This window comes from Camellia sinensis, chromosome 4 (genome assembly GCF_055761805.1).
Source record: "Camellia sinensis isolate YWXY chromosome 4, ASM5576180v1, whole genome shotgun sequence".
NCBI lineage: Eukaryota > Viridiplantae > Streptophyta > Magnoliopsida > Ericales > Theaceae > Camellia > Camellia sinensis.
In genome coordinates this window covers 19774130-19786490 of record NC_138964.1, presented here as the reverse complement: position 1 = coordinate 19786490, position 12361 = coordinate 19774130, and the positions used below count along the sequence as shown (strand labels likewise).

Here is a 12361-nt window from a genome sequence, read left to right as displayed (position 1 = left end):
CTGTCATCTTCTTACTTTCTTCGTGTCTTTCATAAGACCTACGTTCAAAGAGGATTTTTGGCAGGGGATATGAGCGCGACGGGTTATATTACTTTGGGGATCCACCGGACCAGCCTTCTTCGACTTTAGCTAGTTTTTAGGCATCTGTTTTGCCTCCTTCTATATCTTATGTTTTTCTGTTCAAACTTTAGAGTTACGACATGCCCGTATGGGTCATGTTAACTTTCAATATTTATGTCAACTTTTTCCGTTATTAAATAAAGCTTGCAAGGATTCTAAATTTCATTGTGTTACTTGTGAGTTGTCTAAACATATCCGTACTAGTTATATACCACATATGACATGGGGCCCTAGTGCTTTTGACCTTATTCATTCTGATGATTGGGGTCCCTTTCCTATTCTTGCTTTTTCGGGTCATCGTTATTATATGACTTTTATTGATGATCACACTACGTGTACTTGGGTCTATTTACTTCCCCGCAAGTCTGATGTGTTTCCCATCTTCGTTTAGTTTTTGCAAATGGTTAAGACATAATTTCGTACAGTTGTTAGGAACATCCGCTCTAATAATGGTTAGGGAATACTTCTCCAACGAGTTTCGTTCCCACCTTAATCGAACAGGTATTCTTCAACAACTTACATGTCTTCGGACCCCTAAACAAAATGGTGTAGTTGAACGTAAAAATCATCATATTATGTCTGTCGTACGTTGTCTTCTTCGTGGTATGCGTGTGCTCGAGTCTCATTGGCACATGGTTATTTTTACTGCTGTCTATCTCATTAATAGGACTCCTAGTCGTGTGTTACATGGCTTTATCCTATTCCATATTCTTATTTTACCTCGTGTTTTGGGGTGTATATGTTTTGTTCAGGACCGGCGTCCCACTCGCACTAAGTTAGATGACAAGTCTATTCGTTGTGTCTCTTTGGGGTATTCTTCTATGTCTAAAGGATATCAATGTTTTGATCCTGTGTCTCGTCAGTTTCACCACACTCTAGATGTTACTTTTTGTGAGGATCTTTCTTCCCCCCCCCCTCCCTGTTTGCTGGTATACTCTCGCCACCCTCGTGCTCAGCCCCTTCCTGCCACCTCTCCGAATCTTGGGTTAGGTAATTCTTCCCCTTTATATACATCTCCTTCCCTTTCTCATCGTAATCCTCCTCGGGATCGACATCCCCCCGACCGTTGGGATTAGTATTGATCATCTCATTTCCTAGTATCTCTCATACGACAGGGTTTTAGACTCATACCATTCTTTCCCTGGCAAGCTTGAGTTCGAGTCTATTCCTCGGTCTGTGTCAGAGGCCTTTCATAATCCAAAATAAGTTGTTACCATGCAGACTGAAATGGTAGCTTTAGAACAGAATCGTACTTAGGATTTGGTTCTTTTATCTTCTGGCGAGAGTACCGTGGGTTGTAAATGGATCTTTGCTATTAAGTACCTACCTGATGGCTACGTTGACCATTATAAGGCCCACTTAGTGGCCAAGGGCTTCACTCAAGTTCCTGGCAAGGATTTTGGTGCTACCTTGCCCCAATTGCCATGCTCACATATGTTCGTCTACTTATCTCCCTTGCAGCATCCCATACTTGGCCCCTTTATCAGCTTGATGTCAAGAATGCCTTTCTACATGGGGATCTTCTTGAGACGATTTATATGGCCCCTCTTCTTGGTTTCCGAGCTGAGAGGGAGTATTCGGGGAAAGTATGTTGACTGCGCAAGTCTTTGTATGGCTTGAAGCAGTCTCCATGAGCTTGGTTTGGTCGTTTCAGCTCAGTCATCATCTTCATGGGTTTTGTTCAGTGCCATTCAGACCATACGTGCTTCATCCATCGTAATTCTGCAGGTCAGTGTATAGTCTTGTTGGTTTATGTGGATGATATCACTCTCATCGGTGATGACTCTATAGGCATTGATCAAGTAAAACGGGATTTGGAACACACCTTTGATATTAGGGATTTGGGGAATCTCAAGTATTTTCTAGGGATTGAGGTGGCTTGCTCATGGCAGGAGATTTCCTTATCTCAAAGGAAGTACACTCTTGACTTACTTAAGGATACTGATATGTTGGGGTGTAAACCTACTTCTACTCCTATGGATCCCAATGTCAAGCTCACGTCAGAGTCTGGCGAATTACTAGAGAACCCAGGCATGTAGGGCGTCTCATCTGTCTGATCAATACTAGACCTGACTTGACATTTGCAATTAGTATGGTTAGCTAATTCATGCATGCACCTCGTACAAAACATCTTGATTCAGTTCATCATATCTTGAGATATTTGAAGACATCTCCTGACTTGGGATTATTCTTCACAGCTGATCCTCAATCTAGACTCACTTGTTTTACTGATGTTGACTATGCAGGATCTAGAATGGATATGCGTACTACTTTTAGCTTATGTACTTTCTATGGTGATCATCTTATATCATGGAAAAGTAATAAATAAGTAGTTTCTAGGTCTTCTGCAGAAATTGAGTATAGGGATATGGCACAAGGCACTTGTGAGATTCCATGGCTACGTTCTATTTTGGCAGAGTTGGGATTTGAAGAGACTGCTCCTACGTCTTTGTTTTGTGACAACAAGTCTGCTATTATGCTATCTTCTGATTCTGTCCTACATTAGCATACTAGCATATAGAGGTTGATATACATTTCATTCGAGAGAAGGTTCGGATTGGTATTGTGAGACCATCCTTTGTCTCTTCTTCTGAGCAATTAGCAAATATGTTCATCAAGTCTGTAGGCCCAACATTACTCCAGTCGTCTATCTGCAAGCTGCGTTTATTGAATATCTTTACACTAGCTTGAGGGGGAGTGTTAGAATTAGGAAATAGTGATATTATAATTATGATAGTATTGGAATTAGGAAATAGTAATATTGTAATTATGGTAGTGTATAAAATCTGTGATTATGTCAATCATAGATCTAATGTCTTTTTTATCTTCGTTTCCTAGATAAGCCAAAACAATTCTTTTCATCCTTTTAAATGTCCATATACGCCTCTTCTTCTAGATCACCATATAAGAAAGTATTTTTTACATCAAACTGATGAAGTGACCAATCCGGATTAGTTGCAAGAGAGAGAAGTACTCTGACCAAATTCATCTTAGTCACTAGTGCAAAGGTCCCTTGATAGTTTTATCCAAAAAAAAAAAAAAAAAAAAAAAAGGTCTCTTGATAGTCCACTCCATAAGTTTAAGTAAAGCCCTCTGCTACTAGTCGAGCCTTGTAATGCTCAATTGAACCATGCTGCTTTATGTTTCACAGTATACACTCATTTGCATTCTACAAGTCTTTTGCCCTTAGGTAACTCGGTTAATTCCCAAGTGTTATGCTTGCAAAGTGCTTTCATTTCTTCTATCATAGCATGTAGCAAAAGCATTCTGAAAATGATTTAAGTATCCTAATAGAAGAAACTAGGCTCTATAAGAAGGAGACAAATTAGAGTAAGACACAAAGTTAGAAATAGGATGTTTAGTATAAGACCTCACACTTTTTTGTTGGGCAACAGGAATATCAAGATTAATATACTCGGGAGGAATTAGGGTTTCAAAGTTACTTGGACTTTCATCAGAAGAAGAAGATAGCAGTGGATGATCAAAAGTGATCAAAGTAACTTTCTGTTTGTTTTTGTCCCTGACATAGACTTTTCCCTCCTTCAATTCATTAAGTTTTGTATTTCCACCATTGGTAGCCGGTTCACCTTCTGTGTTCTCAACCACTGGTGATGAGCCAGAAACTAATATAGACCCAGGAATCCCTTAACACCAAGGCTTCCCCTGAAGGGAGGACCGGGACCCCGAGGAGGACTGTGATAAAAAATAAGATTGTGTGACTCAAAAATGTGACATTCATAGATACAAACCACTTACGAGATGGAGGATGGTAATACTTATAACCCAATCAAATTTACCACGAGAAAAAGTATGATTGTGGACAAAACAGACACAACCAAAGACTTTAGGGGGAATACAAAACACAGACTCAGAATCTAAAAAAACCTAGAGAGGATAGTTTTTGTGCAACACTTGGGTTGGGAGACGGTTGATGAGGTAGGAAACAGTGAGAACTCCTCCCCCTCCAGTAAGACCTAGGCACGTGCATAGAAAAAGACATGCAACAAGCTATATCAAAAGATGACGGTTCTTGCATTCCGCAACCCCATTTTGTTGAGGGGTGTCGGTACAAGAAGTCTGGTGACTAATGCCATGGGTGGAAAAATAGCTTGCTAGACCAGAATCAATATATACTCACCCCCATTATTAGAACGCAATATTTTGACAATTGTCCCAAATTGAGTATATATCATTTTATGGAAATTACAAAACACAAAAAAGATCTCACTTTTGTCTTTCATAAGATACACCCAAATAATACGAGAAAAATCATCGATAAAAGACACAAACCATCTATGACCTTTTAAAGACATAACATGAGATGGACCCCAAACATCAGAGTGAATTAAGGAAAAAAGTACTAAACTTTTATTTAAGCTTGGAGCAAAAGAAGCTTTATGTTGTTTTCTAAGTTGACAAGACTCACAATGAAACTCAAAGATATTATTGTTTATAAAAACAAAAGAAAATAAATGCTTAAGTAATAGAAACGATGGATACCAAGACTTTGATGCCACAACCACAGGTCTTCCTTGGTGGTTGAAAACATGATGGAATGAAGTGCCAGCTTGTCCTCTTGATCCAGGATGTGGAGACCATATTCTATTCTACCACTGCCAATCGTCTTCCTCGTGATAAGATCCTAAAACAAACAATGATTAGGAAAGAAAGTTACACTACAATTCAGGTCATGAGTTAGACGACTCAATGATAAAAGATTAACAGATAAATTGAGAACATGCAAAACAGAAGATAATGGTATGAAAGGAGTGGCATGGATTAAACCTTTCTCAGAAACAAAAGAAATAGTACTGTCTGCATGCCTAACTTTGCCTTAACCTGAAGAAGGCTTATATGTCGAGAACAGATCAGAAGACCTAGACATATGATCCGAGGTACCAGAATTAATAATCTAAGGTAAAGACTAAGCGGCTAAGTTATCTGAGTGGACAAAAGACGAGGAGGATGTACCGGATGGGGTAGTAGAAGAGCAACGATCCAGTAGGTGGTGCAAAGCATTCTCTAACTCAGAAGAAGACATTCCAGATATATCACCACTAGGAGAAGCAACTGAAGAGGCCGTCAAGAGTATCCACTGCACTGGTATGATGTGCACGACCATCTAGAGTAACCACCACAACTACCAGAATAGTCATCACGACCATTAGAAGGAACCCTATGAAGCTTCCAACAAGTCTCACAGGTATGTCTCAGCCAGTGGCAATAATCACAGAATAGTGTATCCTTCTCTGAAGGACTAGGGGAAGTACAAGGTAGACCACTACCATCCCTAGAAGGAGCAGAAAGTAAGGTTGAGCGCTCTGTAGAGGAAGGTGGCAGCATAGCATAATGACAGCTCTCCTTATTCTGTACGTATGCAAAGACCTCCTGAAGGGAGGGAAGAACCTCCATACCAAGGACGCGACTCCTAACAGGATTAAACTCTAATTTGAGAACTTCCAAAAATTTGAAGACCCTTTCCTGTTCAATAAACTTTCGGTAACCCACTAAATCAGTTGCACAAACATGCTTATAATCCTATAGATATGTAAGACGTTTCTAGCTATTGTTAAGAAAAGTGTAGTATTGAAGCACATCTCTTGCACTGAGCGCTCAATAGAACGACACAACTCAAAAATTTGTGAGAAATTCCCCTTCCGGGAATAAATAGTAGCCACAGCATCCCAAACATCCTGGGCGATATCCATGGAGAAGTAGCCTTCCCAAATATCGGGTACCATAGAATGAATGAGCCATCCCATAATTAAAAAATTGGTAATCTCCCATCGGTTAACCAAGATCAGTGATGCCCGGTGCCTTGACCCTCCCATGAACATGACCCATCTTTCCTCTACTCTTCGAGAAAAGTGTCAGACACTGTGACCAAGCAAGATAGTTCTGACCACTAAACAGAGAGGTGGTGCTAGGATTTAGGTTTTCGGATGTATTAGTTGTAATGGGACTCTCATGACTAGGTGGCTAAGAAGTAGTGGTGGAACACTAGTAAGGTTGGCCATTTATACTTAACAAACCGAATAACCTGCACTAATCACAAATACTCGAAGAGAGAATAAAATCAACTGGACCAAGCAATATCAATCACAAACTATGATAGGAGCATACCAATCAGTCAAAGCTGGGTAATGGAGCCATATCACCTAAAAAATAAATAAACTAAATGTAAAAAGAACTTCCAATCAAAACAAGGGCTAAGGCTAAGCTATTCTTAAAAAAAAAAAAAAAAGGCAAAACCTTGCTAGACGTGAGGAACAGTGGTGGAGATGAACCAATCAAAACATGCAGTGGGTCAAAGAAGCCTTAGAGTGTCTGTCGGCTGAAGCCGAAATAGGCTGGGAGCCTTTCGGCTTAGGCCGAAACAGGCCAAGGAGCTTTCGGCTTGAGCCGAACAAGAAACAGGGACTGTTGGCTGGTCCTAGGTGCTCACCAGTGACTGTCGCAGGCCCTGGACAGAGCAGAGATGGTTGAAATACAGTGGGCAGCAGTCAGGTGGTGTTGGGTGAAGGTGGAGAATGAGATGGTAACCCTACAGCTCTGATAACTTGTTTGTTTGAGAGAGAAAAACAATGATTAGACAATCATCCCCTTTTATATTGATAATAGGTAGCTTACAATGGAAGCCTCGGAGGCACAAATAAAGAAATAACCGCTAATAGAATAATCAATACACAATAACCAAAGATATTATTCTAACAAAAAGTAAATTGACTAGTGGTGCTAAAACTAATATCTACCATTCTTTGAGTTTATTTATTATACCATACTGAAATTTTCAAATTTTTTAACGAACATATCCTAGCCGTACCCGGAGCCCCTTTTTTTATGTTTATCGTATCCTTATTGTATCGTATCCATATCTATGCTTCGGAGTTCCCTTGTTTGCAACAATATCTCCAAAGAATAAGGATAGGGCTAATTGTAGACATCTTTTTTTGTGAAAAAAAAAAATCTCAGCATCTGTAATACACGTTGGCTCATCAATGCATCATATGGTAAGCAGTCTATACGTATTCCCTAACTGATTTATTGTAAATTAAGGGCTCATTTGGCAACATCACTTTTTAGTTTAAAAGTCAAAAAGTCATTAAAAAAATCAAAAAGCCAACAATCTATACCAAAAAGTCATAGATTTCCTTTTCTCTCTACTTTATACACATCTTTTTGTAAAAAACTAAAAAGTCATCCCAAACATACTAGTTTTTTTTTTTTTTTTTTATCATGTTTTAGCCAAAAAGTCAAAATATTATTAAAAAAGTATGTTCCCAAACGATCAGTTGATACTGGCAGTAGTTCCGAAGACTAAAACAAATAAATAAATAATAGGGAGTTATGTATCGGCTTGCTTTTTATTTAAGTTCTAGCAGTCAAGGATCGAAATATCTTTTTGGTAAAATTTTTCACTTAGCTTGGAAAGGGAAATGCTTCGGAAGTAATTTAACATTTAAAAAATGGCAAAATTTTAGCAGTAGTAGGATTGAAGAAAAGTGACTTAATCATGCTTCTTTTATCTTCTCCTCTCTCCATCTCTCCTCTCTCCTCTCTCCTATCTAGTTTTTCAGTCTTTATCCTCAAATTATTTATGAGCATTGTTAAATATATCAGTGCCGAAACAACTCAATGTTATGGCATGTTGTGTATAGTTTGGTGTATTTTGGTGCATTTCAGTATGTTTTGGTGGAAACATTGAATTTCAATATTTCATTTTCTTAGGAAACGGAAACATCTGGACTGTTTTGAAGGAAAATAAACGAAATTTTGTTCTTTGGTAGCAGTAGAGGTTTTTGCAGTCCCTACATTGGCATTTGATACTTTCCTTCAGTTAGGATTTTTAACTCAAGTTGAATTTGTGCAGTTATGCATCGCTTTATGCACGCTCTCTTCTTCAGAACCTCCGTGAAGATGGTATTTACATGAGGCCTCTGGGCAATGTTATTTACCTCATGTGTGGGCCTTGCACATCCCCTCTCATCTGCCGCCAACTACTGGAAAAACTTTACAGAAGACTTGAGGAGTTCGGCCAAGCCAATGAGAACTTGAAATCCTGTGAATTTTAGTTGTTGCAGCAGCTTATGATCTTCGGTTCTCAATTTTAATATATTTTTATATTTATTCATCAGTTTGTAGTTCACCAATAAAAGTAGTATATCTTTGTTGGCTGAGCTTGGTTTTTGAATGTAATCTATTTATTCTTCTCTAGCCTCAAATATATTGAACTCAGACTTCCATTAAGGGTTGGACATTATGGGATATTTTTTTTTTTTTTTTTGAACTGGACATTATGGGATATTGAATCTCAATCATTTGCAAGTCAGGTTTCTCAAGCTTTTTTTTTTCTTATTTTCTTTTCTTTATCTTTTTAGGTTTCCTTCTTCTTGTTTAGAAGGCTACCTTTCTAACTTCTGAAATCAATATCTCTCTCTGCCAGAATACCAGTGGCATTGGACCATGCTTAGGTTAATAAAATAAGGGTAAATTAGGCTGACCTCTTTGAGGTTTGAAAAAAATGCAGCAAGTCTGTAGTTTTGATATAATTATACTGACCTTCATTTTAAAGAGATCAAAATTAGTGTAGATAATATGCACACAAAAAGATACTCATGGTAATATATTAATGTAAAAGAGATGACAATATTTATTTTTTATTCATACAACTAATAAATTTCTAATGACATGGGGGTTTAGTATTATATGAATTGCAACACTAAAAGAGTTTAATATAATTGTTAAATTTATGAAATTTATCATATTTTTTTTAAAATTTCAAGAGATGTCAGTGTAATTTTATTTAAAAATAATGTCAGTAGTTGGTACCTCAAATATTCAGATTTTATCAACAAAAACAAAGCAACTTTGAGGAAGCAGTAATTATTGCCGATAAAATATACTTCATTCTAATTTCATTTTGGTCTCGTTATTTTTAAGAGTGTTATTATTAGCACTTTATTAATTATTTTGTATTTCTTTTTTTTTAGTTTTTTTTTATTACAACAACAACCTTAAATAAAATTATTAAAATAGATATCAATTATTTTGGAACATCACATCTCATAATTAAGCTCACACACTCATTACATCATGAATTAGAGTTTATGAGAGTACCCTCCTCTATCACCACCCACCTATCTTCTCTAAATTCTGCCTTCAAAACTCACCTACCCTCAAAACTTTAAAAATCCTTTGGCGGCAATATTTTAGCGGTAACAGTAGCAACCATTTAATTACCTACACTTCTTCGGCAATAACAATGAGTGGAAATTTTTTCAACAATCACAACTCTATGAGACGAGTGGAGTACAACAATAAAAATTCAGAGGAAGTTCATAACTTTAATGGTGTTCAAGAGATTGGCCTTATAAATGTAAGCTTCTTTAAAAAAAATGACAAAAATAATAAAGACTGTTTGTCATTTTTTGGAGACTGAACTCCCGAACATATGATCAAAATTCAGGAATATAGGCCCGAACATTATTTATTTGTTCGGGCACAGGTAGCTAAACCTTTCTTATTTGTTCAGGAACCAACTCCAATAATGATCAAACCGAAGAAAAGGATGAGGTGGCAGATATCACTACCCAAGCCAAGGCAATTGAGAGTAATCACACTCGACTCTTCTTTTTCTTTTTCAAGCACAAAAATCCCAACACAATTTCTTGTTGATATATTCTAAGGATTAAAGATTAAAAACCCAACATTAATTTTTTCACTGTAAGGTCAAGAACAAGTTTGCGAAGATGAAATAGTAATCACCTTCGTGAGTTTTGTTAAGGTTTTTGGGAAAGAGGTTTTTTAGGGTGTGGGGAGTGTGCATTCAATTGAATAGATAGAATGTTTTCACAAGGATAATTTTGGTATTATATGGGAGAGAAAAGAAATTTTAAGGGTTTTAAAATTTATAAGTGAGGGGCTAAAGAAATGGGGGTCCAAAATAATTGATAAAGTGCTAATAGCAATACTCTATTTTTAATTATAACAATCAACTCTTTATTCTTGAAATTAATTTACCATGTTATCGTTTTGTCCATCTACTACTTAAATTGACAAAACTTATTTTATTTCATTAGCATCCATACATTGTAATTAAAATCTTACTTCAGTGGTGGTCGTGGTGGTAATTATGGTGCTGTGGTGGTGGTGATGGTTGTGGCGGGATGGTGGTAGTGGCAATGACAATAGTGGTAGTAGTGGCGGAAGTGCAATAAGGAGGTAGAAGTGGTGAGTAAGTGGATTAAAACTGATATTCATAACTAATTCATCCATTGAAACTTATTTGACGGCTTTAAGCATATTGTAAGTAAAGTGTAATTGTGCAAGCTTGTTTGGTTTGTTTTTGGGAAAAATTCTCTACAAACTAATTTTCAAGAGTAATCAAACTAAATAAATTTTTTTAAAAACAAATCTTAAAATTTTGTTTGGTTTGCTTCTTTCCAAAATCACTCTCTCTCTCTCATACACATCAAATCAATCACTTTTTTTAAAACTCTCTTTCAAAAATAATTTCTCAAAACCATTTCTGAAAAAAGACAAACCAAACAAGTTTTCGTACTTTTTATTTCAAAAATCACTCTACAAACACAAACCAAACAAACTAGTATTTGAGATTGAGTTTATCACTAGTAATTTATTATTATTGTAAATATAAAAAAAATTGCAAAAATGAGGCAGTGTGGGCCCGTTGAGGCACTCAATCAAATGGATTTTTTTTTTTTTTTGAACAGCCACTCTTTCAAATGATTGTGACAGTCGCAAATAATTTTTTTTGAAAAAAAAAATGCTAGACACATCAAGTAATTTATTACTTCTTCCGTTATAAAATAGAGATTTTTTTTGGAAATTTAATTTTTTTAAAAGTATAATTATTATATATTTTAAAAATATTATTTTTTTAAATTACCTTTTGATAATATATTTTTTTGAAATATTAATCGTTATAATTATACTTTTTATATTATTAATAAATTTAAAAGAAGAGAAAACTAGTAAATTTATGTTATGTTATTTTATTTCTTAATTTTTGAAAAGAGACTAATATTTTAAGATAATAAAAAATAAAATAAGAGATTAATATTTTAAAATAAATAATTAAAAAAAATATCAAACACTCACATGAGTGATTGATAATTTTTTTAATAAATTATTTGATAATTAAGGTTGCTCTTTTTGAAAAGGCTACTACCCAATCAATATTGTTTTAGCCAAAGCACTAACATAAACAAGATGTCTTGTGCACAATAAAATAAAATAAAATAAAATAAAGTTGAACAAATATGGGGAAATTACTCATTAGTGGGGTTTTATAAAATATTTACAGACTAATAAAAAAGTTTATAAATTTGATTATTAATATTTATAAAAAAAAATTGTTAATTTTTTTTTTTTTAAAAGATATACTGATGTGTATTTTTTCTAACAAATATTATAGAATTGAACAGAATCCGTTTACATGAACTATGTATTCGATTTTATAATTAGTTTATATACAAGTAGAAAGAATTGAATATTTTAAAACTTGTTAGATTAATTTTCTTAACAAATATTACGCAGTCAATACAAATATATGAAGTTATTTGTTTTCTCAAGATAAATTTAATAAACAGAAAATGTTATAATTATTAAATTAATTTAATTTTTTTTCTTAAATAATATATACATAGAATTTTATAAAATAAACGGTTTAAATAATCAAAACAAAACTCATGACAAGCACCCTTCAAGAAAAGAAATCCAGCTAAGGCAATTATACTTGGATGCGTAAACACACAATTCTAAAATCCACTTTTTAACATTCATTTTTAATTAGACTAAATTAGCATAATGTAATTAATTATAAATAAAAATGGGTAAATTGGACTTGTCATCTTCCTTAAGATTTATAGAAAATACAATTAGCACTATATTTTTGACCTAACTATATAAACATCTTGTTTGAAAATAGAACTCAATAGAAAATAGATGATAATATAATTTTTCCTCATTCATACTACTAACAAAAAACTGATGAAAATGGTGTAAATCAAAATTTTAAAAGAGATCATTATAATTATGTCAAAAATGTATGACTAAATGTAATTTTCCTAAATCTTAAGGGATATGAGGGCAATTTAACCGAGAAAAATTAATAGGTTTAAATTTAGAAAAAATTGGTGATAAATCCATATTCTCACTCCTATAAGTCTTTGAGGACAATAATGAAACTATTGGGGTCATAAGAACGTTTGTTGGTCAA

General features: G+C 34.9%; 1 protein-coding gene across 1 annotated transcript in view; it reads left to right on the top strand.

Moving 5' to 3' along the window:
- The window catches only part of BIO1 (adenosylmethionine-8-amino-7-oxononanoate transaminase), a 106086-nt gene extending 97627 nt beyond the window's left edge, over positions 1 to 8459 (top strand). Inside the window, exon 14 of the mRNA XM_028208807.2 lies at positions 7991 to 8459. Coding sequence (XP_028064608.2) covers positions 7991 to 8192 — 202 coding nt within the window. The 3' untranslated portion in view covers positions 8193 to 8459. The remainder of the gene's footprint in view (positions 1 to 7990) is intronic.
- Positions 8460 to 12361: the final 3902 nt, after the last annotated feature.